This window comes from Dasypus novemcinctus, chromosome 18 (genome assembly GCF_030445035.2).
Source record: "Dasypus novemcinctus isolate mDasNov1 chromosome 18, mDasNov1.1.hap2, whole genome shotgun sequence".
Classification (NCBI taxonomy): Eukaryota; Metazoa; Chordata; class Mammalia; order Cingulata; family Dasypodidae; genus Dasypus; species Dasypus novemcinctus.
In genome coordinates this window covers 51,108,987-51,135,497 of record NC_080690.1, presented here as the reverse complement: position 1 = coordinate 51,135,497, position 26,511 = coordinate 51,108,987, and the positions used below count along the sequence as shown (strand labels likewise).

The 26,511-nt window shown below is 39.4% G+C and overlaps 2 protein-coding genes and 1 pseudogene across 3 annotated transcripts in view; 1 reads left to right on the top strand and 2 right to left on the bottom strand.

Annotated features, from left to right (window-relative positions):
* Positions 1-25,342, top strand: part of SLC7A9 (solute carrier family 7 member 9) — a 46,418-nt gene extending 21,076 nt beyond the window's left edge. Inside the window, exons 10-14 of one of the 2 annotated variants that reach the window (XM_058280116.2) lie at positions 6,874-6,970; positions 8,246-8,395; positions 20,316-20,490; positions 23,274-23,387; positions 23,822-25,342. In XM_058280116.2, the coding sequence (XP_058136099.1) occupies positions 6,874-6,970; positions 8,246-8,395; positions 20,316-20,490; positions 23,274-23,338 (487 nt within the window). In that variant the 3' untranslated portion in view covers positions 23,339-23,387; positions 23,822-25,342. Of the gene's footprint in view, positions 1-6,873; positions 6,971-8,245; positions 8,396-20,315; positions 20,491-23,273; positions 23,678-23,821 lie in introns of those variants that run through there. The other variant, XM_058280115.2, reaches the window with a different exon arrangement.
* On the bottom strand, positions 2,373-3,524 carry LOC139436911 (protein DEK pseudogene; annotated as a pseudogene).
* TDRD12 (tudor domain containing 12) overlaps positions 24,324-26,511 on the bottom strand; it is a 128,402-nt gene continuing 126,214 nt past the window's right edge. The window contains exon 33 of the mRNA XM_023583682.3: positions 24,324-26,493. Coding sequence (XP_023439450.2) covers positions 26,396-26,493 — 98 coding nt within the window. The 3' untranslated portion in view covers positions 24,324-26,395. The remainder of the gene's footprint in view (positions 26,494-26,511) is intronic.

The window sequence follows — 26,511 nt, the reverse complement described above, 5'->3', positions numbered from 1 at the left end:
GCCCCTCCCAGCCTGGAAGTGTTCATAGGACACAGCAGACCAAATATTTGAGTCAAAAACTGAGTCAGCCTTTGGCTGTGTCCTCTCTCATTTCCTGGGGAGGTGGAAACCCGCTCTTTGTCTGTAGGCCTGAGGCCTGAGAATTCAAAATTGTCTATCAGGTAGGGGAGGGGTCCAGCAGCTGCAGTTGCAGCTTTAACCCACAGTTTTGCCATGGAGATTCTTTTCCTTTGCCCCTCTCTCTTCTGGGCTGTGTCCAGCCTTCCCCTGATGGGCTAGACCCTAGAACATTTTTTTTCCAGGCCATGATTAAGTTTTAAAGAAACAAGTGGCTGTGCCATTTTAATGTCTACAAACAATGCATGAAGGTCCCAGTTCCATATCCTTACTAGTACTCGGTGTTGTCTTTTTTTATGATTGATTTATTATTTTTACTGACAAGGTTTATAGCAACAAATTAAATATTTAAAATCAAACGCCAATCCTGAGACCTCATTTAGTTGCTTATTCATTTGTATGAAGTATCCTTTTCCCTAATGTCTTAATAACTTTATTAGGAAATAGGACAAACCTGTGGAAGTATTTGTTAACATTCAGAGGGTAACATTTTTACATATATTGTTGTGTGATGCAGAAATTTTTAAAATTCAATTAATATATATCAAAGGTCCAATTTACTTGTAAGCATGTTTTATTTTAAAATTCAGAGACAGATTACTTAAACTGATTAAGATAGTTACTATAAGGACAGTATTAGTCTCATTCAGGAGTGGCTGGTTACCTAAAATCCCACTGGCTAAAATGTAAAACTCAATAGCCCCAATTCCACAAATACATCCTATTTCACCTGTTACTTTCATCATAATTATGAAGGCACCAGGTGTATTAGTCAGCCAAAGGGGTGCTGATGCAAAATACCATAAATTGGTTGGTTTTTATAAAGGGTATTTATTCGGGGTAGGAGCTTACAGTTACCAGGCCATGAAGCATAAGTTACTTTCCCTCACCAAAGTCTATTTTCATGTGTTGGAGCAAGCGGCTGCTGACATCTGTGAGGGTTCAGGCTTCCTGGGTTCCTCTGGCTCAGCACCTCTGTTTTCTCCACAAGGTCAGCTGTAGATGATGAGGTTCTCTAGGCTTTGCCTCTCTCCACAAGGTTAACTGTAGAGTATCAGATGAATGGCTCTGTCTCTCTTCCTGGGGCTTCAGCTTAAGGCTTCAGCATCAAACTCCAACATCAAAACCCTCAACTCTGTCCTTTGCCATGCCCCACCAAGGGGTGGGAACTCAACGTCCTAATGACGTGGCCCAATCAAAGCCCTAATCATAACTCAATCATGCCCAGGTACAGACCAGATTACAAACATAATCCAATATCTATTTTTGGAATTCATAACAATATCAAATTGCTATACCAGGTTTCCTGTTAATATCAGCATTTTGTATGGGCAAAAGCAGTTAATGAAAATCAGTTCATTTACTATAAGCCAAACAGTAAAAACTTCCCCAAGTTTTTAAAGTTGTTTTGATGCTGGTCTGTCCTTAACATATTATGTATTTACAGATGCTTTTGCAGAGTTAACACTAAAACTGCAAATTGATGACACTTTGAAGGCAAAGCAGAACTTTCTGTTCCTTCAATGTTATCATCACTGAATTTTGACTTTTCACTGCTCTGTCATACCACCTAGCTGAACACTGACATTTCTTAGTTTATAAATGGAAAGATACCTACCTATATGAATTTAAAAATTTATCTGCACAAAATAAAAAAACTTTATATACAATAAATATGTTTTAAAAAATATAAAAATAACATCTCTCACTTTTGCCATGCTGACAATCTGACATATACACATGTAGGAGTATATGTACTGCCATCTGGACATCTATAGCTTGTATATGTTTAATATGATGAACAAACTGCCACTGAGTTTTCAGACTGACCGAAGATGTGTATTCAAAATATTTTATATACTAAATGCTTCAATATTTTTTCCAGGTACAGATGCTAGTTATACTAGCTTTTGTTCTACTTGATTAAAAGTATGTCTTAAATAGACTAATATTAAGCACACTAAAAATTCCACCAGTCAAGAATCTATGACCTTATATAAAGAAATCCAAAATGTACAAAATACAACCATAAAAGCAAAGCGCAATTACTGCCATGCAAGGTTTTATAAACTAAAAACCTCATACAAATGCAATTTAAAATGGCAAACTCAAATGTATGTAACACAAGATTTAGTTCTACAGATACAGTGCTTAGCAAGGATTTAGAAAAGGAAATACATTATCTTTGCTGGTATAGTGGAATAAATCAGATCTTCAAATCGATGGGAACAAGTCATCTGTCTCTGACCTCTGTCTCACGAAATTAGCTTTTTAACAGTTGTTTTTATGAATTCCTTTCTTTCACTTACATAGGCAGGATAATTTTCATATACCTGTTTGTAAATCTGCTTCATTGTGACTTCCTCCAAATTACGTTTGGACTATAATTTCTTGACTGTTTCCTTTAACTCCGTAGGTGGTTTCTTCCGTTTTTAAGTTAAAAGTTCATCATCTGTACTAGCCTCTGATTTACTTTCTTTTTTGGAACCGTTTTGATTTCTTCTTGATGCATCTGCTGTCCACATCCGCTTCCTTACTGTCTGCCTTAACACTAGCCCTTCAGATGTCTTTTTCAGTGGCTCCTCTTTACTTTCATTGTTTTCTCCATCTGAGGACCTTTCCTTGTTTGTTTCATCTTCATCACTACTGATTTATCTGACAGAATTTCAGGACAATTGGTTGGCTTAGCTTTCCTTGTTTTACCAGCCCCATTCCATTCTTCTTTTTTCTGCCTTTTAGCTAGAAGATTTGGGGGGGGGAGGGGGAGTTGTTTTTTGGGTTTTTTTGACAGGGGTTTGCCAGAGCTTTGGATGCATTAAGGAATTCAAGATCATCTTCACCCACCCTATTTATACCTGGTATTTCCAAGTCAAGAACCTCGCAGGTATCTTGAATGTGGCATTTAAAATTTTTTCCAACATTTCTTCCTTCTTTTTGTATTGGATACTTCTTTTTCACATGGAAGCCTGACCCACATCCGTCTTTAGTGAGGACACAGTGCCTGGTCTGTTGTAAAGCAGTTTGTGCAGATTTCTAAGTTCATCTGTTTTCTTCCTACTCAGAAAGAAAAGCATCTTTTCAGCTTTCTCAAAGCCCCTTCCCTTGTCAAAGTTTCTGCGCTTCCCTTGTGCAGTTGTAAACAGCTCTCATTGTAAGGAAGAGACTTGCACTGTCAACCTGCTTTGTTCTTTTCCCTTTTGCCTCTCATGGGGAGACAATTTTTCTCCTTCCTCCTCCTCTTCACTTTCTTCTCCCCTGCTGGGCATCTCGGGCGCTGTCTCAAGGCGGGCTGGGCAGGGACCGAGGGGCTCTTGCAGGTGCCCGGGGCGCCCCGCTGTGCGGGGAGGCAGGAGGCTCCCAGAGGCGGGGGCTACTGAGGGGAAGGCGCGGGGGCCACTCTCATGCATGACCGTTGCACCGAGCTCTTTGCTCCCCAGATTCTGGTCTTTTTTTTTTTTTTCCAACTAAGACCATTCTTTGCCCTTGTGTTTCTAAATTGCATTTCCCATCCATTCATATCCTTAGTGAAATGTCTATTCAAATCTTTTGTCCATTTAAAAAATTGGATTGTCTATTACTGAGTTGTAAAAGTTCTCCATATATTCTTTACGTAAGTCTTGCACATATTTTCTCCCAGTCTGTACCTTTTTTCCCCAATAGTGCTTTTGCAGCACAAAAGTTTCTAACTTTTATCGGAGTCCTGTTTATCATCTTTTTTTCTTTTATGGATCACGTTTTTGCCTCACATCCAAGAATCTTTGCCCAACCCAAGGTTACAAAGATTCTCTCTTCTGTTTTCTCCTGTGTTTTACAGTTTTAGCTCTTACATTTTGAAATAGTTTTCTGTTTCACATAGATAATCCTTCCTTCCTTTCAAGATTATATAAATACGTGTGTTTCCTTCTGGTGTGTTTTATGTTAGCTCTTTGATCAATCTGGGAATGTACTTAGATAGGAGGCATAAATCTCACTTTCATTTTTTTCAAACATCTACCTTTTGTGCCAATATCATTTATAGGATAATCCATTCTTATCTTGCTGGTTTTATAAAATGCCACTGTTACCATTCATTCCCTTATAAACTCGGTTTATTGTGTTTCACTGATATGTCCTTTTCTGTGGCATCATCACTTAATAAAACATTTTACAGCATTGGTAGTTAAAAATCTGGTAGAACTAGTGCTTCCAGGTCAGAATTCCTTTTGCATTTTTAGCATTCTAGCTTGACAATAATTTTGTCAAGTTCCAGAAATCCAGTTTGCATTCTGATTGCATGGAATTTAGCTATTAATTGATGGAATTTAAACAGCGAATTCATAGCATCATGAGTCTTTCTCTATCCTTCTAGCCACTCTCTTCCTTCCAGTTTCACTGTTATAGGAATTAACTTAATACCACATTTATGTCATCTCAAAGTTCAAATGAGTGTTATAGATGGGTCTTTTTTGACCTTTGTATCAACGACTTCTAATTTTATTGCATTATAGTTGGTGTATGCAATCTTTATGATATCAATCCTTTGAGATTTCCTTTGTGGCTTACTGCAGTTTTTATGTTTTGTATGGGTTCAAAAGCACGTCTTTTCTTACTTCTAGATTTTTATATCATCAAAAGCTTGCAATTTGTACTGTTGAAATTTTCCACTCTAACAGTGGATTTATCAATTTTTGCCTCCTGTGTTTCTTGGAAGGGTTCCTGGTTTTTTATATCGTCTTGGTGAACTGACCTCCTTTTTTCAGTAGGAATGCTCATTCTTTTTTACTTAAATTCTATATTGTCTGATATTGCCTCATCACTGTCTTTAGACTCCTACATTTGGTAATATTTTTAGGCTGCTACATTTGGTAATATGCTTCCCCCCCCCAGTATCTTTTATCTTAGGCTTTAGCTTGTGGCTCTTTTTTTTTAAAAGGTCAGGAATATTTCTTTTTTAATTTTTTATTTATTTCTCCCCCTCCCCCCGCCCCACCCTTCCCAGTTGTCTGCTATGTCCATTCACTGTGTATTCTTCTGTGTCTGCTTGTATTCTCATTTGGTGGCTCCGGGACCTTCCAGAGTGGGAGAGAGGCAATTACACTCCTGCTCCTCAATTATACCTCAGCTCCCCTGTTCTACTACTTATTTTCTCTCCTCTGACTCTTGTGTCATCTTGCTGCGCCAGATCTCCCTGTCCACCATCACTCCTGCATGGGGGTGGCTTTTTCCTGCGTGAGGCAGCATTCCCACACAGGGTGGCTCTCCTGTGTGGCATGGGCCAGCACTCTGCGTGGGGCCAGCTAGCATGGCTTGCCCTCACCAGGAGGCCCTGGGCATCGAACCCTGGACCTCTTATATGGTAGACAGGAGCCCAATTGGTTGGGCCACATCCGTTTCCCTTGTGGCTCTTTTAATAAATCCAGCCCAAGAGTCTCTACCGAGGCAAGCACACTCTGTACACATTTTAATGGGATTAGTGATACCATAGATTATTTACTAACATATTACTTTGTGTTTTCTTGATTTAAAAAAAAATCTTATTCCGATTTATTATATCCATCAAATTCTTTGTTCTTTATTTTTTCTGATGTGGAAGTTATATTTCTATTCTTGAAATTTAATATGATTACCTAGAGTCCATCCGTTTCTCAATTTTAATCCTTCTTATCTAGTATATTAGTGGCATCTTGTTTAGAAGGCTACTCCTCCAAAAAAGTTTGTCATTATAAAAAAAAAATTCAATACTTATACATACTAGCATATTTTATTGCTTTTTCCTTAACATTGTTTTTGGTGGAGGGGATAATTTTCAATGAAGATGGAGAGTCATTGTTTATCTGAAAATTTATTTTCCTGTAAACTTGGGTGATAGTTTAAATATATAGAATTCTAATGTAAAACTCACTCTTCCTCATCACTTTAAAAATATTGTATCCCCTGAGAAGTCTGCTGTTGTTCTAATTGTCCTAATTCTATAGCTTATCTATTAAGTAACCCTTAAGATTTTCTCTCTGATTTTTTTTCTTCCATCTTTATATCTAGGTATGTTTTTATCTTGTGTTTAACTGGGTTCAATGTGAAGGCTTACAGTGTTTCCCAATTCTGTAACACTCTCTTCTCATCCTGAATTTGCCTTACCCCATTCGACATATATAAGCTTCTCTTACTTTCTTGTCCCATCTCACAGTGCTTCATACTCAACTTTTTTGGTTTCTTAGTTTTTTACTTGTATCTAATTTATCTGTTCATGAAACTTTTAATTAAGGTAAATTTTTCTTTTTTAGAAATCCTATTTCATTATTTCCTTTTTCTCTCAACATTTAAACATAGTCTTTCTGATTTCTAAGTTATCAGGGGTCCTTGGGGGAAAACTAAGCCACTTGTTTGTGGCTGTGGACTCACCCAAATTTTGCACTTATACATCTGCTTCTGTTGGATGCCCCAGGAATCACAGTGGCCCTGGGCTCAGTTTCACATTTGCTCCTTGGCAACTTCGAGAACTCAGATCAGCTAACTCCTTGCAAGGGCCTCCTACCCAACCCCACCGTTTCCCTGCTTTCATGACTCCCCACAGCACCAGGCGGCACTCCTCTTAGGGGCATTAAACCAGCTTGCTTCCTTCTCCAAAATCCCTCCTCCCCAGAGATCAGGCTTCTCCCTGAGATGGCCAGTTCCTTCTCTGAGGCCTCATTAAGTGACACTCACGACGCACTTGTTCACTGATGCTGGAACAACCTGCACTCTCATTAACTGCTTTCCATGTTTTGTTTTGTTTTCCAGGCTCATTTACGTGGCAGGCCGGGAAGGCCACATGCTAAAAGTACTCTCTTACATCAGTGTGAAGCGCCTAACTCCTGCCCCTGCCATCATCTTCCATGTAAGTATGAATTCCATTAAAACACCCACCTCATAGGCAGCGGGGCCCTCAGCTTGGATGATGAATGAGAAGGGGAAGTGCATTACGAAGGCTGGAGGTTTTCCAATGACCTTGGTCCCCTATATAAAAAACCCCAATGAAGATTCAACAAAGTTCCTGACTTCTACTTCCTTGTTCTCAGTTTATGCTTGAAAGATACTGTCTGAATTTTCCAAGCTTGTATCCTCATTAATTCTTACATGTCCAATGTTTATTAAGACAAACTATGCAAACCCAATAGCTTACAGAGGAGGAGAATAAAGCATTTTTCAAGGTGGTTCCTGAGAACAGCTTCCTACTGAAATCTGGGATCTTTGTGCCAGACAGGCCCTCTGATGCCTTCTAAATGGCTATTCTCAGTGGGAGGTGGTCCTTGGTTTGAGCAGCTGTCGTAGGCACTGAGGACCACCATATCCCTTCATCAGGGCCCTAAATACCAGCTCCAACCTCACTCCAAGACAAGACCTGGACAGCCTGAGTTTCATAGTCTAGGGCCCATTCCCAGGATGAAAAATACCTGGAAAGGAAATTCACAATTAGGAAGCTGGTGATATATATGTGTGTGTATGTGTATGTATTTGTTTTTTGTTTTTTTTTTAAAGATTTATTTATTTATTTAATTTCCCCCCCTCCCCTGGTTGTCTGTTCTTGGTGTCTATTTGCTGCATCTTGTTTCTTTGTCCGCTTCTGTTGTCGTCAGCGGCACGGGAAGTGTGGGCGGCGCCATTCCTGGGCAGGCTGCTCTTTCTTTTCACGCTGGGCGGCTCTCCTCACGGGCGCACTCCTTGCGCGTGGGGCTCCCCTACGTGGGGACGCCCCTGCGTGGCGCGGCACTCCTTGCGCGCATCAGCACTGCGCATGGCCAGCTCCACACGGCTCAAGGAGACCCGGGGCCTGAACCGCGGACCTCCCATATGGTAGACGGACGCCCTAACCACTGGGCCAAAGTCCGTTTCCCTGTATTTGTTTTTTGGTGGCTCTTTTTCTTTTCCCTGCTGAAAATGACAACATTGAATATTCATTTTTCAAATTTTCAAAGCCCTTCTATGAGGCATCAAAGAGAACATATTATAGCCCAAATTCTGGGTTAGATCCAAACATAAAAGATTAGATAAGAAATTTTTTCAGGTTAAACCATATTTTCACAAGAAAAACTGCTTCTTTGGTTTTCTATGCAGTGATAGGATAATGTTTTTATGTACTAATGACCTATGAATTAATTCTTCTTTCTATTAGGGCATCATAACTATCATTTATATCATCCCCGGTGACATAAACGCATTAGTCAATTACTTCAGTTTTGCTGCATGGCTATTTTATGGCATGACGATTCTAGGACTTGTCGTGATGAGGTTTACAAGGAAGGAACTGGAAAGACCTATCAAGGTGGGTTTAGTGCCCCAAGTGTCACAAATGGTTTTGCTTCCTTGCAATGAATTAGAGATAACAACTTCAGACACTAGGGCGGGGGGCGGGGGGGGGGCTTTCTATTTTCAACCTGAACCTTCTCTTGAATATCATGTTTTAATGTGGAGTTTATACTTTGGTTCCTTTTGTATTATGATCTAAATAGCTAAATATAATTATTAATTTATTAAGTTATCAAGAATATTGGTGACACGTCTTTTTTTTTTTTTTTTTTTTTTTTTGCAACTGCTAGACTATCACCAAATCTCTAAGTCAGCTAAGACATGGAGCAGCCTGCCTGGAGTGAGGCAGTTCACCTCACTTAGGTCATCTAGCAGGCTAATCATGATGGTAGTATATTTTTAATCTGCATAAAATCCCTCTTAAAAACAGGCAGAGTCACTAGGATAGCAAAGGAAAAATCCTACAGCCAATATCTTCAACAACAAAACTAGGAAATTAGATATTGCCAAAAACACCAGACTATAAATGGAAGCACCAAAAATATCAGGATCGATATACCCCAAATCACCAACAAGCATTCTCCTTCAATAGGAGAGGGCCACAGTCTGAAAGGAATTCTCAGTAGGAGGCCCGAGAGCTGTGGAAGAACAGGACTGAAATGGCCTAAGTCCTCAAGGAGTTCAGAAATTGCCCACAAAAATTCCTTTCCGGAAAGAGAAAACTACTGAAGACAACAACAGAAAAGTGAATGCTGAGAAAAGAATCCACACTGACCACGGCAAGAACATTGGGGTCAAGGAGATGGAATCTGAAGATGTGGATCTCAAAAATGGGGAGGCTGCTACACAGAGATGCCAGGTTGTGTTAGTTTCTTCAAGGAAACATCAAAGGAAAGACAATAAGCAGTGAAGCTAAGAAAGTATACTCTCTGTTCCTGATATAGTACATCCTCCCTAAAAGCAGACAAAAGTCCACCTCATTTATAAGTAACAGAAAGAATTGCAAAGAAACCCCATATACAGATTCTTAAGGGAAATAAATTGAATAAAACAACTAAAAATGAAGGTGCACAATAAAAACAATGTCCATAAAGTAGGTCAAAAATATAATCTAATATTCCAAAATGAGATAAAACTATTTAAGAAAACTGTAGAAAGTATAAAAGATATAATACATCAGAAACAGAAAAACCAGGCGAGTGGCTGTGGCTCAATCAATTGGGCTTCCATCTACCATAGGGGAGGCCCTGGGTTCTCGTCCCAGGGCCTCCTGGTGAAGGGAAGCTGGCCTGCGCCCACAGAGAGCTGATGGCCCACGCCCGTGCCCGCGGAGGGCTGATGGCCTGCACCCGTGGAGAGCTGACACAGCAAGATGATGCAACATAGGGAGACAAGCAGACACAGAAAAATGCACAGCAAATGGACACAGAGAGCAGACAGCAAGCAAGCCATGGGGGGGGGGGGGGGAGGGGGATAAATAAAATAAAATAATAAATCTTAAAAAAAAGAAACAGAAAAATCAAAAGATGAGATGACTACTGGGAGGATGTGAAAAGAAACCCATCAGAGCACATCAACAACAACAAAAAACTTTAGAAAATCATTTCAGAAATAATGAATAAGGTAGAAGGAATACAAAAGAAAAGAAACATCCCAGGAAAGAGGACAAGGAAGGAAATGAAAAAAAATAATCAAACAGAAATAAAAAGGATTTGAGAGAAAATGACAAAGGAGATAGATGAAGATCTAACAGATGTATAATTGGAGTTCCTGAAAAAGAAAATGAAAGCAACAGAATTCTAAAAATTATAATTCAAGAAACGTTTCCTGGGAAGCGGACTTGGCCCAGTGGATAGGGCGTCTGTTTACCACATGGGAGGTCCGCGGTTCAAAACCCGGGCCTCCTTGACCCATGTGGAACTGGCCCATGTGCAGCACTGATGTGCGCAAGGAGTACTCTGCCATGCATGGGTGCCCCCGTGTAGGGGAGCCCCATGCGCAAGGAGTGCGCCCTGTAAGGAGAGCCGCCCAGTGCAAAAGAGAGTGCAGCCTGCCCAGGAATGGCGCCACACACACGGAGAGTTGACATAGCAAGATGATGCAACAAAAAGAAACAGATTCCTGTGCCACTGACAACAACAGAAGCGGACAAAAACAAGAACACGCAGAATATGGACACAGAGAACAGACAACTGGGGGAGGGGGGAGAGGAGAGAAATAAATAAATCTTAAAAAAAAAAAAAGAAAAGAAACATTTCATGGGAAGCAGACTTGGCTCAATGGATGGAGTGTCCGCCTACCACATGGGAGGTCCGTGGTTCAAACCCAGGACCTCTTTGACCCGTGTGGAGATGGACCATGCGCAGTGCTGGTGTGCGCAAGGAGTGCCGTGCCACATAGGGGTGTTCCCTGTATGGGGGAGTCCCACGCGCAGGGGGTGCGCCCCATAGGGAGAGCCGCCCAGCGTGAAAGAAAGTTCAGCCTGCTCAGAAGTGGTGCCTCACACACGGAGAGCTGACACAAGATGATGCAACAAAAAGAGACACAGATTCCTATGTCGCTGACAAGAATAGAAGAACACACAGTGAATGGACACAGAGAGCAGACAACTGGGGGCGGGGGGGGGAAGCGGGGGAGAGAAATAAATAATTAATTTAAAAATTTTTTTAAAAAAGGAACATTTCCTGGGAGTGGGGAATAGGGATTGGGGAGAGGGGGAGAAAAAGGGAAGACCTTTGAGCCAACATACCAAAAGGTACACCATGTACCTGGGAAACCTGAGCTAGAACGGACAACAAAGAAATAAAATCTAAAAAATTATGGAGTTAAAAAAAAAATGCTTCCGGTATTCACTCCATCTGCCTCCTGCCTCTCCAAAAAACTCACTAATAAAGGAAAGAAAATAATATTGGCTTCAGCCCTAATATCATAAGATAGTGGAGCTATACATTTAAGACATTCAAAGAAAAAAAAATGCATGCCAAAGATTTTATGTCCAAACTGACCTTGAAGAATAAAGTCTACAGTCAGCAATACAGAAGACCTCAAGGCATATATTGTTACACAAGACCTTTCTAAGAAGTCGCCTAGAGAGTGAACTTCAGAAACCAAAACATCATGGGCACAAGGTGAATATATTTCACTACACGCCTAGGACTAAGTGATGGGAGATAAAGGTGATGAACAGTATGTAGCTTTCGGACACTGGCAATATAATACAGCAAAGAAGAAAGAGAGAACATACAGAGTATATGCCAATGAAGGAAAATAATAGCAAACGAGCTGCCAAATAAGGATACCATTTTAAATTAGATGATGAGGGGAAAGGGAAGAAGAACTCCTAGCTATTTCATTATTGCTTATTATAGACAATCTCTAAAGAGAAGGGACTAAGGGTATTCTATCCATTAGTTATAACAGTAACTCTCAGAACAAAACACAGCTTTTGAAGATCCCATGAGAACATCTTTCTGGTTCACACTTCTTTGATAGAATGCTTATATGCTTACTAGGCTTTTGTTTTTCTTTTCGGATATCAGTTTTTGGGTTTTCTTTCCCCTGTCTGGTTGCATCATCTTTTTGGTGCCTCACTTCGCTGCACGGGGGCCTGTGCCTCCCCGTGCTGGTCTGGGATGGCTTTTTTTCTTTATTTACCAGGAGGTCCCGGGGATGGAACCTGGGTCCTCCATACGGTAAATGGGGTCAATTGCTTGAGCCACAGCCACTTCCCAAGGATATTGGTTTTTAACATCCTAAAACTTTATAGAATCTACACATCTCTTAATAACCTGGTTCCAACTGTTATTTATATGGGAACATTGTATTTAATCCTTAAAGTGCAATACAATATTTTAAAACATGCTATAGATATGTAAGAAAAGTTTCCAGTTACATTCCAAAACCAGCTGGCAGAAAGTCAGAATCATGTGTATACAACATATTGAAAAGTGTGAGGCATGTGTGTCCCAGATGTTGGGAGACCATGTTATGGCATTCAAGGCAACTATTTGTTAACAACCATACTAATTGTTTGGTTACCCCGAAATTATTTTTTAAAGTAACATGCTTTCTAAGGTAGTATGTGTTGGGTGACATGTTATTTATATATAGGGATTTTACTGGGTTTTAGTTATATTTGAGGACATTGGGGATTTGGAACTTCATATAATACATGATAATTTTTCTCATTTAAAATAAGGGATATAGGATCCTGGGGAGTGTTTTCCCCTAGAATGTCATTCTTCAGAAATAGAAGACAGTAAGCAGAAGATGCTTGTATGTAGAAATATAAAATATAGAACTGTAACTTAAACAATATGAGAGAATGGAGACCAAAACTATCAGTTGTGTGAATAAACTGATTTATTCACTTTAATAGGCTTAAATCAGTCCTTGAAAGGAAAAGCTCTTTCAGGCTCACAAAGCTATGAAACATTAAAAATAAAAAGATAGGCAAAGAAATACCAGGCAATGAAAACACAAGGAAAACAGATTGTAATCTTATCAGAGAAGCACATGAACCCAATATATTACCCAAGTAATATTTTAAAAGAAGGACCATTTATTAATGCTAAAGGCTATAATTCATAATGAAGAGTTGTAAAAAGCCTATTCACTGAATCATACAGCAGCCATCTTTACAAAGCAGAAATGTCAGGAAATACAGGGAGAAACAGATAAACACACTAATAACAGGAGACTTTAACACACCTCCCTCAGTCCCAGACAGATCCAGTGAACAAAAATTAGTAAAAGTGATACAGACATTGAGATCTAAAAAATATAATATTGGGAAACGGACTTTGGCCCAGTGGTTAGGGCGTCCGTCTACCATATGGGAGGTCCGCGGTTCAAACCCCAGGCCTCCTTGACCCGTGTGGAGCTGGCCATGCGCAGTGCTGATGCGCGCAAGGAGTGCCGCGCCACGCAACGGCGTCCCCCGCGTGGGGGAGCCCCACGCGCAAGGAGTGCGCCCGTGAGGAAAGCCGCCCAGCGTGAAAAGAAAGAGCAGCCTGCCCAGGAATGGCGCCGCCCACACTTCCCGTGCCGCTGACGACAACAGAAGCGGACAAAGAAACAAGACGCAGCAAATAGACACCAAGAACAGACAACCAGGGGAGGGGGGGAAATTAAATAAATAAATAAATCTTTAAAAAAAAATAAATAAAAATAAAAAATATAATATGGAAGGCAGTATAAATTTATATCAAACTTGAACCCCAACAGTAGAAAACACACCTTTTCAAGTGCTCATGGGATATATCTGAAAACTGACCATCTTTAATACCACAAAAAAACCCTTCATATTCCCAAAATTAGAAATAATACAAACCAAAATTCTCTGTGTATAATGCATTAAACGGGAAATTAATAAAAGAAAAATATCAAGCTTTTTGTTCCGAGGAGAAATAAGAAATGAAATGTCATACATTTCTAAAAATAATAATGAAAACAAGACATATAATCTATAGATGGAGCTTAAACAATGCTTTGAAGAAGTTTCACTGCATTCCTTATATCAATAAAAATGAAAAAATATGGAAACAAAATAAGCAGGTAACTCAAAAAAGCAAGAAAAATAACTACAGAGAAAACCAAAAGAGAATTGGAGGAATTAACAAATATAAAAAGCAAGAAATAAAGGTGGTAGGAAAAAGTAAAAAAGCAGAACTTGTAAATGAATGCATGAATAATAAGCAATCAAACTGGCTCTTTGAAAGTGTGCCTTCTTTTTCATTACTCTGGAATAAACGGAATTTATTGAATTCTGGAATTGAACGTTAGGATAATCTGATGTTTAGAAATTCCCCACAAATTTTAACTCTGTAGGGGTTAGTTTTTTTTTTTTTTAATTATTTATTTATTATTTTTTTAAATTACATTAAAAAAAATATGAGGTCCCATTCAACCCCACCGCCCCAGTAGGGGTTAGTTTTGGTAAATTTCATTTTCCTAGAATTTATCTATTTCATCTAGGTGTTCAAATTTATTTGAATAGAGTTGTTCAAAATAGTCCTATCTTTTTTTAAATGTTTCCTATGTTTTGGAGATTATTTCCCCATGTTCACTTCTTATTTGTGTGTTTGTATTTTCTTTATCTTTTTTTTTAGGTTAGCTATGGGTTTTATTGATTTTTCAATTTTTTTGTGTGTGCAGAGTAACATCAATACCAAATCTTACAAAGATAGCACAAAAAAGGGAAAATTAACGACTAATCTCACTTATTGATATAAAAAATCTTAAAACACTGACAATCTAATTATATTAAAAAGGTAATAATCCTAAATTAAGTCTATGCAAAGGTGGAAGATTAGAAAATCCATCCGTGTAATGCATTGTATTAATCTATCTATGGGGAAAAAAGCCTCTGATAACCTCCACAGATGCCAAAAAGCCACCAGATAAAATTCAACACATTACTGATAAAACACAGATAGGAATTTATAGCTATTTCCTTACCCTGACAGAAGACACACACACACACTCTTACATAAAAACCAGTTTTAAGGTAATAATAGAGAGTTCCCTGCTAATGTTAGCAACAAGAATGCCTTCTATTCCTACTATTATTTAACATTGTTCTGAAGATACTAACAAGGCAATTGGATGACAAATAAATTTGAAGCATAAGAATTTAAAAAGACAAAATTCTCTCCTTTTAAATATAACTGTATGTGTGGGAAACCCAAAAAAATCAAAGGAAAAACTACAAGAAAATATAGTAATGAGATGTAAAATCAACACACCCAAATCAGTAGCCTTCATTTACACAAATGATTAAATTAAAAGGTAATAAAATAGTTGAATGTATGCTGTGGACCGTGTTTGGTGGTAATAGTTTGATGATATTATCTCATAATTTGTAACAAATATTCCACCATGGTGTGGTGTATTTGTGAAGGGGTGTTGTATGGGAATTCTACATATGTGCATAATTGTTTTGTACGTTCACAACCTCTGTAATAAAAATGTATTTAAAAAATAATAGGGTGGGTTGGGGGAAAAAATACAACAAATGTAAGATATGGACTATAGTTAGTAGTAATAACTTTTTTTAAAGATTTATTTTTTATTTATTTCTCTCCCCTTTCCCCCCAGTTGTCTGCTCTCTGTGTCCATTCTCTGTGTGTTCTTCTGTGACCGCTCCTATCCTTATTATCAATACCGGGAATCCGTGTTTCTTTTTGTTGCGTCATCTTGTTGTGTCAGCTCTCCGTGTGGGCGGTGCCATTCCTGGGCAGGCTGCACTTTCTTTCGTGCTGGGTGGCTCTCCTTACGGGGCGCACTCCTTGCGCGTGGGGCTCCCCTACGCGGGGGACACCCCTGCGTGGCGCGGCACTCCTTGCGTGCGTCAGCACTGCGCATGGGCCAGCTCCACATGGGTCAAGAAGGCCAGGGGTTTGAACCGCGGACCTCCCATGTGGTAGACGGATGCCCTATCCATTGGGCCAAGTCCGCTTTCCAGTAGTAATAATTTGATGATGCTCTTGCATAGTTTGTAATAAATGTTTCATAACAATGCAAGGTGTTGGTGGTGGGGTGATGTGTGGGAGCCCTGTATGATGTTATACATGCTTGTTTTGTAAGTTCATAAATTTTACTATACACTTATTGTTTATAGATGTTCATGTATGAATGATATACTTCAATAAAATTTTAAAAGAGGTACTACAATTAAGAAGTAGTGGAAGAGAAGACCTCACTTAAAAAAAATTTTTTTTTAAATACCTAGCCATAAACATAACAAGAGGTTAGATCTCCAGATGGAAACCTATAAAATACTACTGGGAGGACATAAAAGAATGAGTGGAAATTCATATTAATGTTCTTGGACAGGAAAACTCAGAATCAAAATGGTGTTAATTTTCCTTAATTTAGAAATTTAGTGTGATCCCAATAAACACACCATGTAATTTTTGTTCTCTTCGAGTTAGACAAGTTGATTATGAAGTTCATATAGAAAAATAGACAAGCAAGAATAGCCAGGAAAAACCCGTAATAGGAGAGTGATATTAAAACATAAAGGTGTTAAAATTTAAAGAGTGTGGTGGTGTTGCATGAAGAAAACTTTACATAATTCTTAGTACCCAAGAAGGGGAAAAATTCCCCCAACCACGCCTCACTCCAGAAGTAATAAGAGAAAAAATTTGTAAGCTTACCCCATTAAAGTAGAAACTTTTGCATTGGTAAAAAGAGAAAATGAGAAAGAACTAAAAACACACATATACAACAAACTAGGAAAAATACTTGCAAGTGATATCATATGCAAAAAATGCTACTATTTTTAATATAGAGAGTTCCTAAAAATTGAGATGTGAAATACCAACAACTGAAAGAAAAAAGGTCAAAAGATATAAAAAGACAGCTCAAGGAAAAAGTGAAAATGACACAAAGATGGAAAAATTAAAAAGCAAGTTCAACTCTGTTCCTGATAAGAGAATGCATATCCAAATTAGAGGTTATCCTGAAAAAGAAATAGTGAAAGAATAAAGCAAAATCAAAAAGATTTTTAGTAAGTTAAAAATTAAAGAACAAAATTGAAATTAAATAACAAAAGGGGAAAAAACAAATCCCCCTCCAAAGAAAATAAATGGAAATAAGTGAACCTTTGTAATAAGTGAGTGGCATAACCATGCAGAGAAAATATACTAGATTATATAAAATACAGTATTTTGAATGAATCTTTGTGGGTTATATTCTGTGGTCAAAAAAGCCTTAAACTGTATACTACTATTCATAGTTGAAATTTATTATAGGTTGATTGTAGGATAACACAAATAGTAATTATGTTAAAGTCATTATGAAATAAGATTTTCAGAAGCATAAAAAAGAGACATAAGTCTATAAGCAAAGAAAGGAGAAAAATATGTAAGTTTACAGTTGAACTGGAAATATCAATATGAATTCATAAACTTTATTCCCTGTTTGAAATTTTTTTTTTTCTCTCTGCCTTTAAAAAAGAACATTGAGCACTCCAGTCACACAGGTTTCTAAATACCATTTCCACTAAAAGGAAACAAGATTCCCTGGAGGGATGGATGAATCTAGGTCTGGCATATCCTGTTTAAAAAATAACAAAACTTTCAAAGACCACTAGGATTACATTAAAAGTTCCCAGAATACAGTGCAAAGGGACCCCTGCTGGCCAACAATGAGACTTTTTGAGCAACGCAAACATTAATGACTGCAATGGATACTCAACAAATGTATCAAAATTCACAATTCAAGTCACTTTTGAGGTCTCAAGGACCTAACTCATCGTTCTAAGAACTAAGAAATAAAAAGAATAATCATTTATCCTGCCTTTCCTGTATGAACTGTGTTTTAGACCAACCAAATAATTGAAGTTCTTCATAAATCCAGAAAGACAATTAGAATTTTACCATTTTCCAACCCCAGATGAAATAAAGAACCCAGGCAATTTTCATCAGTAGATATGGAAACCATTAAGCGAAAGGTTAATTGGGGGGGGGGGCTCTCTTTTTTTCAGAAATGGAAAGCTAATCACCAAATTCATATGAAATTGCAAGGGGCTGCAAATAGCCAAAGTAATCTTGAAAAAGAAAAATGAAGTTGAAAGACTCATACTTCTCAGTTTCAAAACTTACTACAAAGCAACAAAAATCAAAATAGTGGGATTCAGGCATGAGGACATATAGGACAATGGGATAGAATTGAGAGGACAGAAATAAACCCACACATCTATGGCCAATTGACTTTTGACAAGGGTACCAAGTCCAATAATGAGGAAAGAATAGTCTCTTGAACAAATAGTGCTTGGAAAAGTGGGTATCCACATGCAAAAGAATGAAGTTGGACACATACTCCATACCACATACAAAAATTAACACAAAAATGGATCAAAGATCTAAATATAGGAGCTAAAGCTGCAAAACTTTCTTAGAAGAAAACATAGAGGTAAACCTTCATGATCTTGGATTTGACAATGGATTCTTAGCTATGACCTCTAAAGCATCAACAACAAAATAGAAAATACATAAATTGGACACTTGACCAAAATTAAAAACTTGTGTTCATTAAAGGACATTATCAAGAAAGTGAAAAGAAAATCTATGGGGTGAGAGAAAATAGCTGCAAATCATATATGTAACAACGGCTTAATATTAAAAAATTATTAAAAATGGCTATAAAACAAAAAGATGAACCCAATTAAAAAATGGGCAAAGGACTTGAACTGACATAGCTCCAAAAAAGATATACAAATGGCCACTAAGCACATGAAAAGATGCACAACATCATTAGTCATTAGGGAAATGAAAACCAAAACCACAGTGAGATGTCACCATAGCCACTAGGATAGCTAGTATTAAAAAGGGAAAATATTAAGTGTTGGTAAGGATGTGGAGAAATTGGGATGCTTGTGAATTATTGGTGAGAATGTAAAATGATGCAGCCCTCTGAAAAACTGTTTAGTAGTTCCTTAAAATGTTAAACATAGATCTGTTCCAAGATATATATTTTCAAGAAATAAAACCAGACTCCAACAGATATTTGTACACTAATCTTCACATTATTCACAAGAGCCAAAATGTGGAGGCAATCTAAGTAGCCACAAGAAATGAACGGATAACCACAATGTGGTATACGCAAAAAATGGAATCGTATTCAGCTGTAAAAAGGAATAAAGTTCTAATACATGCCAAAACATGGCTGAACCTTGAAATTTTAAGCTAAGTGCAAAAAGCTAGGCTCAAAGGCTAGATAGCATATAATTCCTTTTCACGAAATATTTAGAATAGGCAAATTCATAGAATGAGAAAGTAAAATAGAGGTTACAAGGGATGGGGGAAGGGGGAAATGGGAGTTATTGCTCAGTGGGTACAGAGCTTCTGCTTGAAGCCTGAGAAAGTTTTGGTGAGGGATGGTGATAAAGGTAGTACAACATTGCAAGTGTAAATAATGCAAATTTAATGTACACTTAAAATGGCAAATTTTGTTATATGTGTTACAATAAAAAATAAGTCAATGGAGAAATTCACAGTGATGGGATTGGACTGATTCTCCATCCACAAACTCACTGACCAATCTTAGCAATTCAAGGAAGTACACTGCTTAACTGTAAAGTATTTGCTTCTAGGTCTAAAACCATCAGTTTATAGAAATATGTGGCTAGAGGAGCAAGGCAAATGATCCCACAAGGGAGTGATTAGACAAAGCTAGAATTAGGAGCTTGTATAGAAGTCACCCAATTTCTCCAACAAATCAATGCAAAGACAAAAAAGGAGGGGAGTGTATGGGAAATATTACACAATAAAAGAGGTCTGAGAGACATAACAGCCAGTGAGCTATGTAGATATTGTTTTGATCCTGATTTTTTTAAAATTAGATAACCATGGGAATCTGAATACGAATTCAATTCTAGCAATGAAGATTGTTAATTTTGTTATGTATAATTATGGCAAGAGGTTATGTTAAAAATATCAAGTCCTGGGAGTGGATGTGGCTCAAGCGGTTGAGTGCCCACTTCCCATATGGGAGGTCCCAGGTTTGGTTCCTGGTGTCTCCTGAAAAAAATAAAGCTAACAAGCAAAACAAACAAAAACAACTCAGGGGAACTGATGTGGCTTAGTGGTTGAGCACTGACTTTCCACATACAAGGTTCTGGGTTCATTCCCCCAGCCCCAATACCTCAAAAAAAGTAAAAAAGTGTGTATACACACACAAACACACATAAAATTCTTATCAGTTAGGGATGTATACTGAGTATTTTACAGATAAAATAACACAATTCCTGGTATTTTCTTAAATTCCAGGAAAAAGAAAAAAAAAAAGATGAAACAGCACTGGCAAAACTACTTAAAAATTCATTATGTTCTTCTATATTAATGTTTGCTTTTTATGAAAAATTTCCAACAAGAAAGCAACACACATGGCCAAACCCTGCATGAGGTCATACCTTGTTGTTTTGCCTACAGGTGCCCATTGTCATTCCCGTCCTGGTGATAATCATCTCTGTGTTTCTGATTTTGGCCCCAATCATCAGTGAACCCGCATGGGAGTATCTCTACTGTGTGTTGTTTATACTGAGCGGCCTTATATTTTACTTCCTTTTTGTCTACTCCAAGTTTCGATGGACTCAGAGGATCTCAAGTAAGTATGATCACATCAGGAAGCCCAGGCTGGCCCAGCGCCCCTCAGTCTCCCCAGCCCCGATTCCCTTGTCCCAGCATCTCACGTGGCTGCCACTTTCACCTGCTCTGCAAGAGGACATGTAACCCGCTCCCCCATCTACCGCTGCTGGGGTGCCCCAGTGGCCTCTTTGTTCCCATCAGTTACTCTAAGAAGCAGGAAACACATCTTTTGACAGAGGTGCAGACATCATTGAGGCGGCCCAGCAGCATCCCCCAGACACTCAAGAAGTGGCAGTTGGGACCAGGGATCTGGGACGAAGGCTTGAGCCTTTCAGGTCCAAGGCCGTGGGTTCCACTTTCCACTCAGCAATTTTGGTTCCTCATCTACTTTAGCACAATTGTTTAAAAAGTTTAACTACATTAACTACGTTCCTTTTTAAAAAGAAAGCTTTGATGCCAAAGGACATCAAAAGGGACTATGGATTTTCCCTAATCGTTTTTTCAAATGTCTTTTTTTAAAAAAAAGATTTATTTATTTCTCTTCCCCGCCCCGGTTGTCTTGTTCTCTGTGTCTATTTGCTGTGTCTTCTTTGTCCGCTTCTGTTGTTGTCAGCGGCAAGGGAATCTGTGTTTCTTTTTGTTGCGTCATCTTGTTGTGTCAGCTCTCTGTGTGAGTGGCGCCATTCCTGGGCAGGCTGCAGTTTCTTTCACGCTGGGCGGCTCTCCTTACGGGGCGCACTCCCTGCACATGGGGCTCCCCTATGCGGGGGACACCCCTGCGTGGCGGACACACTCCTTGCACATGGGGCTCCCCTATGCGGGGGACACCCGTGTGGCAGGGCACTCCTTGCACGCATCAGCACTGCGCGTGGGCCAGCTGCACACGGGTCAAGGAGGCCAGGGGTTTGAACCACAGACCTCCCATGTGGTAGACGGACACCCTAACCACTGGGCCAAGTCCACTTCCCCAAATGTCTTTATCTATGATATTCACAGTGTTTTGGCCTCAGTGGCAGATTCAGCAGCAGGAAATCCCATTTACAAGCCTGCAAGGCCCTGACCATCCTTACCATGCACCACCACACATGATCGACAGCTTGTTTCCTTCTCTCTTCCTGCACTGGCTATTCTTTGAAGGCAGGAATTCAGCTGTGCAGTTTAATCCTGGATCTAGCACCATTTGATCATCTGGCACCGGCCTCTTCCTGCCCCCTTCAGCTGTCTGAACATGGGAGTATAGCCAACGCTCCAGGCGTGACTGTGCGGTTCTTTCTTTTATACATATATCTTAGGAAGACTGTAACCTAACTGAAAGGCAGTGACGTTGTCTGAACTGGCAGGGACTGAGAAAGCCTTTTCCAGCTTGGGCAAATTCCAGATCCTCTCTCCCAACCACCATTTCCTCACCTGCGGAATTAGGTACCAACATTTACCTGAGAGTGGTGTTAAGAGAATTTGATTTTAACAAAGTGAAATCAAAACCAAAATATGGCTGTGTTATTTCCCCCAAGGACTTTTTTCCTTTTCTGAAACAGCTTCTTCCCATCCCCATCCCCTTTTCTAAACACTAAACTGAAAAAGAGAGATTGCAGGCACACTCATAGAAAAAAAGAACACTTATTAGTATAAGAAAACAGCCATTTTTCCCCATGCCCTGAAACTGAACTTAGATTTGATCATACTGACAGAGAGTCCAGCCAGAATGACTTGCAGTCTAAAGGTACCATGTCTTATTTCTCTGTGGTAGAAAATTTAGCCAAGCTGCTCCATACAAACACCTAAAAGGAGGGACGCAAATATAGCCCGGTGGTTGAGTGCCTGCTTCCCATGTATGTGGTCCTGGGTTCAATCACTGGGACCTCCTAAAAAAAAAAAAAAGGAACAACAACAACTACAGGAAGGTGGGATATTAAGGAGGTGGGGAAAAAATCTGCATTTTAGGCAAAATGCAGTCATTGACTTCAGACTAAAGACTCAATCGTTGGCTGGAGGCAGTAAATGTATACATACAAATGAGTCATTCAGGCTTTTCCTAAAGAACCAATTTTGGGCAGCAATAAAATAAAACTCCTAACTAGCAGGTTCCTAGTTATTGGAAGGGAAAAAAATTATCTCCAAAGAACCAATCACTCTAAGAAGTAGGAAAGCACCATTTTCTTTGGACAGATCTCCAGCCATTAGGAGGGCTCTGGCTCTGAGCCCCATTGTGCCGTGCCACAGGCTCTAAAAGGTGACACATCTCACTACCACCCCCCATCAGCACCTACAATGAAACATTCTATATTTATGGGAGTTTATTTGCAGTTTGCGATTAATGAATTGGGCAGCTTCTGAACTGAAAGTGGAAAGTGGTCCCCACCGAGGGGGAAGGGGATGCTGATAGAGGGCAAATGCAGAAGCAGGTGAGGAAATGTTCCAATTAGCTAATGGTTAGTTTCCACCTTACACAGCGGGGTCCGACAAAGTGGGGGGCAGATATACATTGATTGGTAGGGAGGTTTGTCCATCCTGATAAGCTGTTGCCATTGGACTGAAACTGGTTTATGACCAGGAGTTGCTTTACCTGGAGTTCTGTAGGAGGCATTCCAGTGTTCCATTTTCTCAGAAGGCCCCTGCAGGTCAAGTGTTTTTTGTCCTCTGGAAAATTCTTTCTTGGAAAGAGGTCCCTCCTGGCAACACCCAATGACCACGGCCATTTCATTTTCCTCAACAACGGAGAGTAATGAAAATATTATAGCTCACTGACAGCACGGACAATCAAGGCAAAGGTTTTCACATATTTTCTGACTCCATTTGTTCTAGATCCTGTCACCATGTACCTTCAGATGCTAATGGAAGTCGTCCCACCAGAGGAAGAGCCCAAGTAACAAGTTCCGTATCTTGTAGTCAAGTCAAAGCTGGGATGAATTGATTTTTGTAAGCAATGTTCGTGGTTATTCTGTCCTGATGTTTTTTCTTAAGAAAACATGTATTCATATGTTTATGTCTTTATTTTTGGATATCCTTAACTCTCTGGGTAAGCATTATGATAGGAGAAGTGACAGGTGTTTTGCTAAGGTTAGCAGACGAAGATGGCTATGGTTACCTTACAGAGGGCTGATGATGGCTAGGGAAGGGTTGAATAAAAACTCCCACCATTACGGTGGCATCTATTTAACAAAGGGTATATCACAGTGCCTTAAATAAAAGGTGTTTCTTAAATTGAATGACAAGGTATTTTTTTAATGTATAAAATTGGTGATGCTTTGCTTCGGTTGAAATAGATTATTTTAAAATATTAAAGTACAAATATTTTTGCTACCTACCTCCCCTCCCCCTCAAAAGTAATGCCACCCTGTATTTTAATCCAGCAACAGATGTGGCCAGTTTATCCCAGTCCAAATGAAGAGGACCCCACGCAACGCTGACACCCAGAACCATTTACAGCCTGTGTGTTCACGAGGATCCCCTTGGTTAGGGGTCAGCTCCATGGACACCCCAACAGCCTGCACTGGCAAACTGGTCAAATAAGAAAGTGTGGTGAATAATATTCTATTTTGTATTTGGTACTCAAAGAAAATAGAGTTCTAAAAATGCCAAAAGCAGAGCGGGTGCAGCTCAGTGGCTGAGCTCCTGCTTCACCTGTAGGAGGTCCCAGGTTCAATCCCCAGTACCCTCTAAAATAAATAAACAAATAAATAAAGGTAGCTTTAAATGCAAGAAAGTCAAAAGTTAATAAAAAGATAATTAGAAAAGCTGTAAAACAGCACAGTTTATAAGATAATGTTGAACAAATACAGCAGAATGCAAAGTAATTTCACACTATGATTGCAACAGAGTAGGATGTGTATGCATTTGAAGAAAGTTAAAACATTTCTGTGAATACACTGAAATTTTATTGATTATACAAAAAAACATTCACACTATAATTGACTAAGTATTAATCAATTCCAGAATCAGAAAAAAAGTATTTTTATTCTACATTTCAGAAATTTACCCAAAATGTGAAATCAATACATATTAATAGCAGAACAAAAAAATCAGTTTACTATTTACATTTCACAAGGCAGTGTCCTATGTCCTACAAAAACTGTCAGAACTTTAAATATTAGTAAATTTTAGTGTCTGAAAAAAGCAATCACAATTTAAACATGTAAGGCACTCCCCCCCAACGTTTTCATTTAGCTGTTTGTGAAATACACAAGAGAATCAGCATTTTCTTCTTTGAGAGCAGGACATACCATCTGTGCACTGGGAACATACATTGCTGTGTTTTACAGAAGAGACTAAGCACCATGAGTACAACATATGACAGCAGGTAGATGACGCTCACAGGCAGGCCTGCTCACCCCCCCAAAGATCTTCATCAATAGAACGCAAACTGTATCCACAGAAACTGACACCTGATAGGACATGAAAGGAGCTCCACAGAGGCAAAACCTCTACCAGCAGAGACACCAGAACTTTCTAATTCCCGAAGAGCCTGCCCAATTTAGTCAAGAAAAAGGAAAATGACCACCACACGTGATAGGCCCACCCCCAGGAGTCCCAGCAGGGGCAGGAACGCACTCCTGGAGGTTGTCCAGGCTGGACACCACATCCTTTCCTGGGGGCAGTGATCTGACCATCCCTCCCTGGGAAATGCCCTGACCCAGCAAACCCCACGGGCACCCCCTGGGGCAGGGTGAGGTCATGCAATGAGCTGGATGGCTCATTTTTACAGATGAGGAAACTGAGGCCCAAAGTGTGACCCAAACCTGCTCACAGAACAGCCTGACGACAGGGTTAACCTCTCATTCAAGCAGTGGCTGGCATCTGGGGCACACATCTACTTGGACATCTGTATTTTCTGCTGTAAAGTTCCAGAATAAAATTTAGGGGCAATTACTCAACAGTCATGTTCTATAAATGTTCCTTTCTACTTCTAGGCTAAGCTGCAAAACTCATCCTGAAGAAATGATTCGGGTTTTAAGTTTCTTAATAACTAACCTTTTTAACCTTTTCAATTAACAAAGAAACCCTAACCCTGAAAGCCAGCTTCAGGACATTCTTACATTGACATGGAAATGACTATTCAAAGTCTTCCCATATAACGGTGATGGTGATCATGGGGGCCACAGGATGGGATATGAATGTTTCCAGGGCCCATCACATCCAGGTGTTCAGAGGGTTACCCTCAAGCACCCCCAAGTCCTTTTAAGTTTTCACTAAAAAGAAACTTTTTCCTGTCTGCCCAGGACTCTGTAGGTCCAGGGGACTATTTAGGAGCAGCAGCTTGACCCACAGAAGGCGCTGGGTCTTGCTGGGATTGCTGAGCCAACCCATTTTTACCCTTGGACTATCTCTTCCCAAGAAGCAAACTGACTCACAGTAGCTATCAATATTTTAAGAACGCTGAAAATGTTAGTACACCTAGAAGGTTATGCCTAATCCCAACTAACTCGTGGTGAAAAGGGTCTGTGGTAAGAGTGCCAAGTATGAATTTGTTCAATGAAAGCCTCCATTTATAAGCATAAGACAAGGTTTTAAGGAATGTACCAAATGTAGGTCTAAACGAAAAAACTAATGGGCTGACTCCAAATAGTACAATTCATTACTCAGAGGTTTGCTCTTTGTCACTCTAACTCCAGACCCTGCTTCCATCCTCTTTGACAGTCTTATCAGCAACCCCCCATATTTTTAGGAGGTACTGGGACCTCATATGTGGGAAGTAGGTACGCAACCACTGAGCTACACCCGCCCCCCATCATCAGCCCATTTTAAAAATTACTAAGAACTCCTCACCATTACCATTTCAAGTGCCACAAAATGACACTAATAATCTGTCCTGGAAGTGAAAAGGGTTTAGTTACAACTGCTTGTTGTCTTAACTTTCAGTCACGTAGCAATGTTCATTTTTTGTTGTTCAAAGTCTTCTGGCCACTCCTGGGGGATAATTCATATTCTCATTCACTCTCACTTTCATCATCCTCTGAATCTGAAGTTATGTCACTATTTTCAACCACCTCTGCCACTGTGCAGGATCGGTTTTTGGAATTAACAACTAAAAAAGTTAGATAAT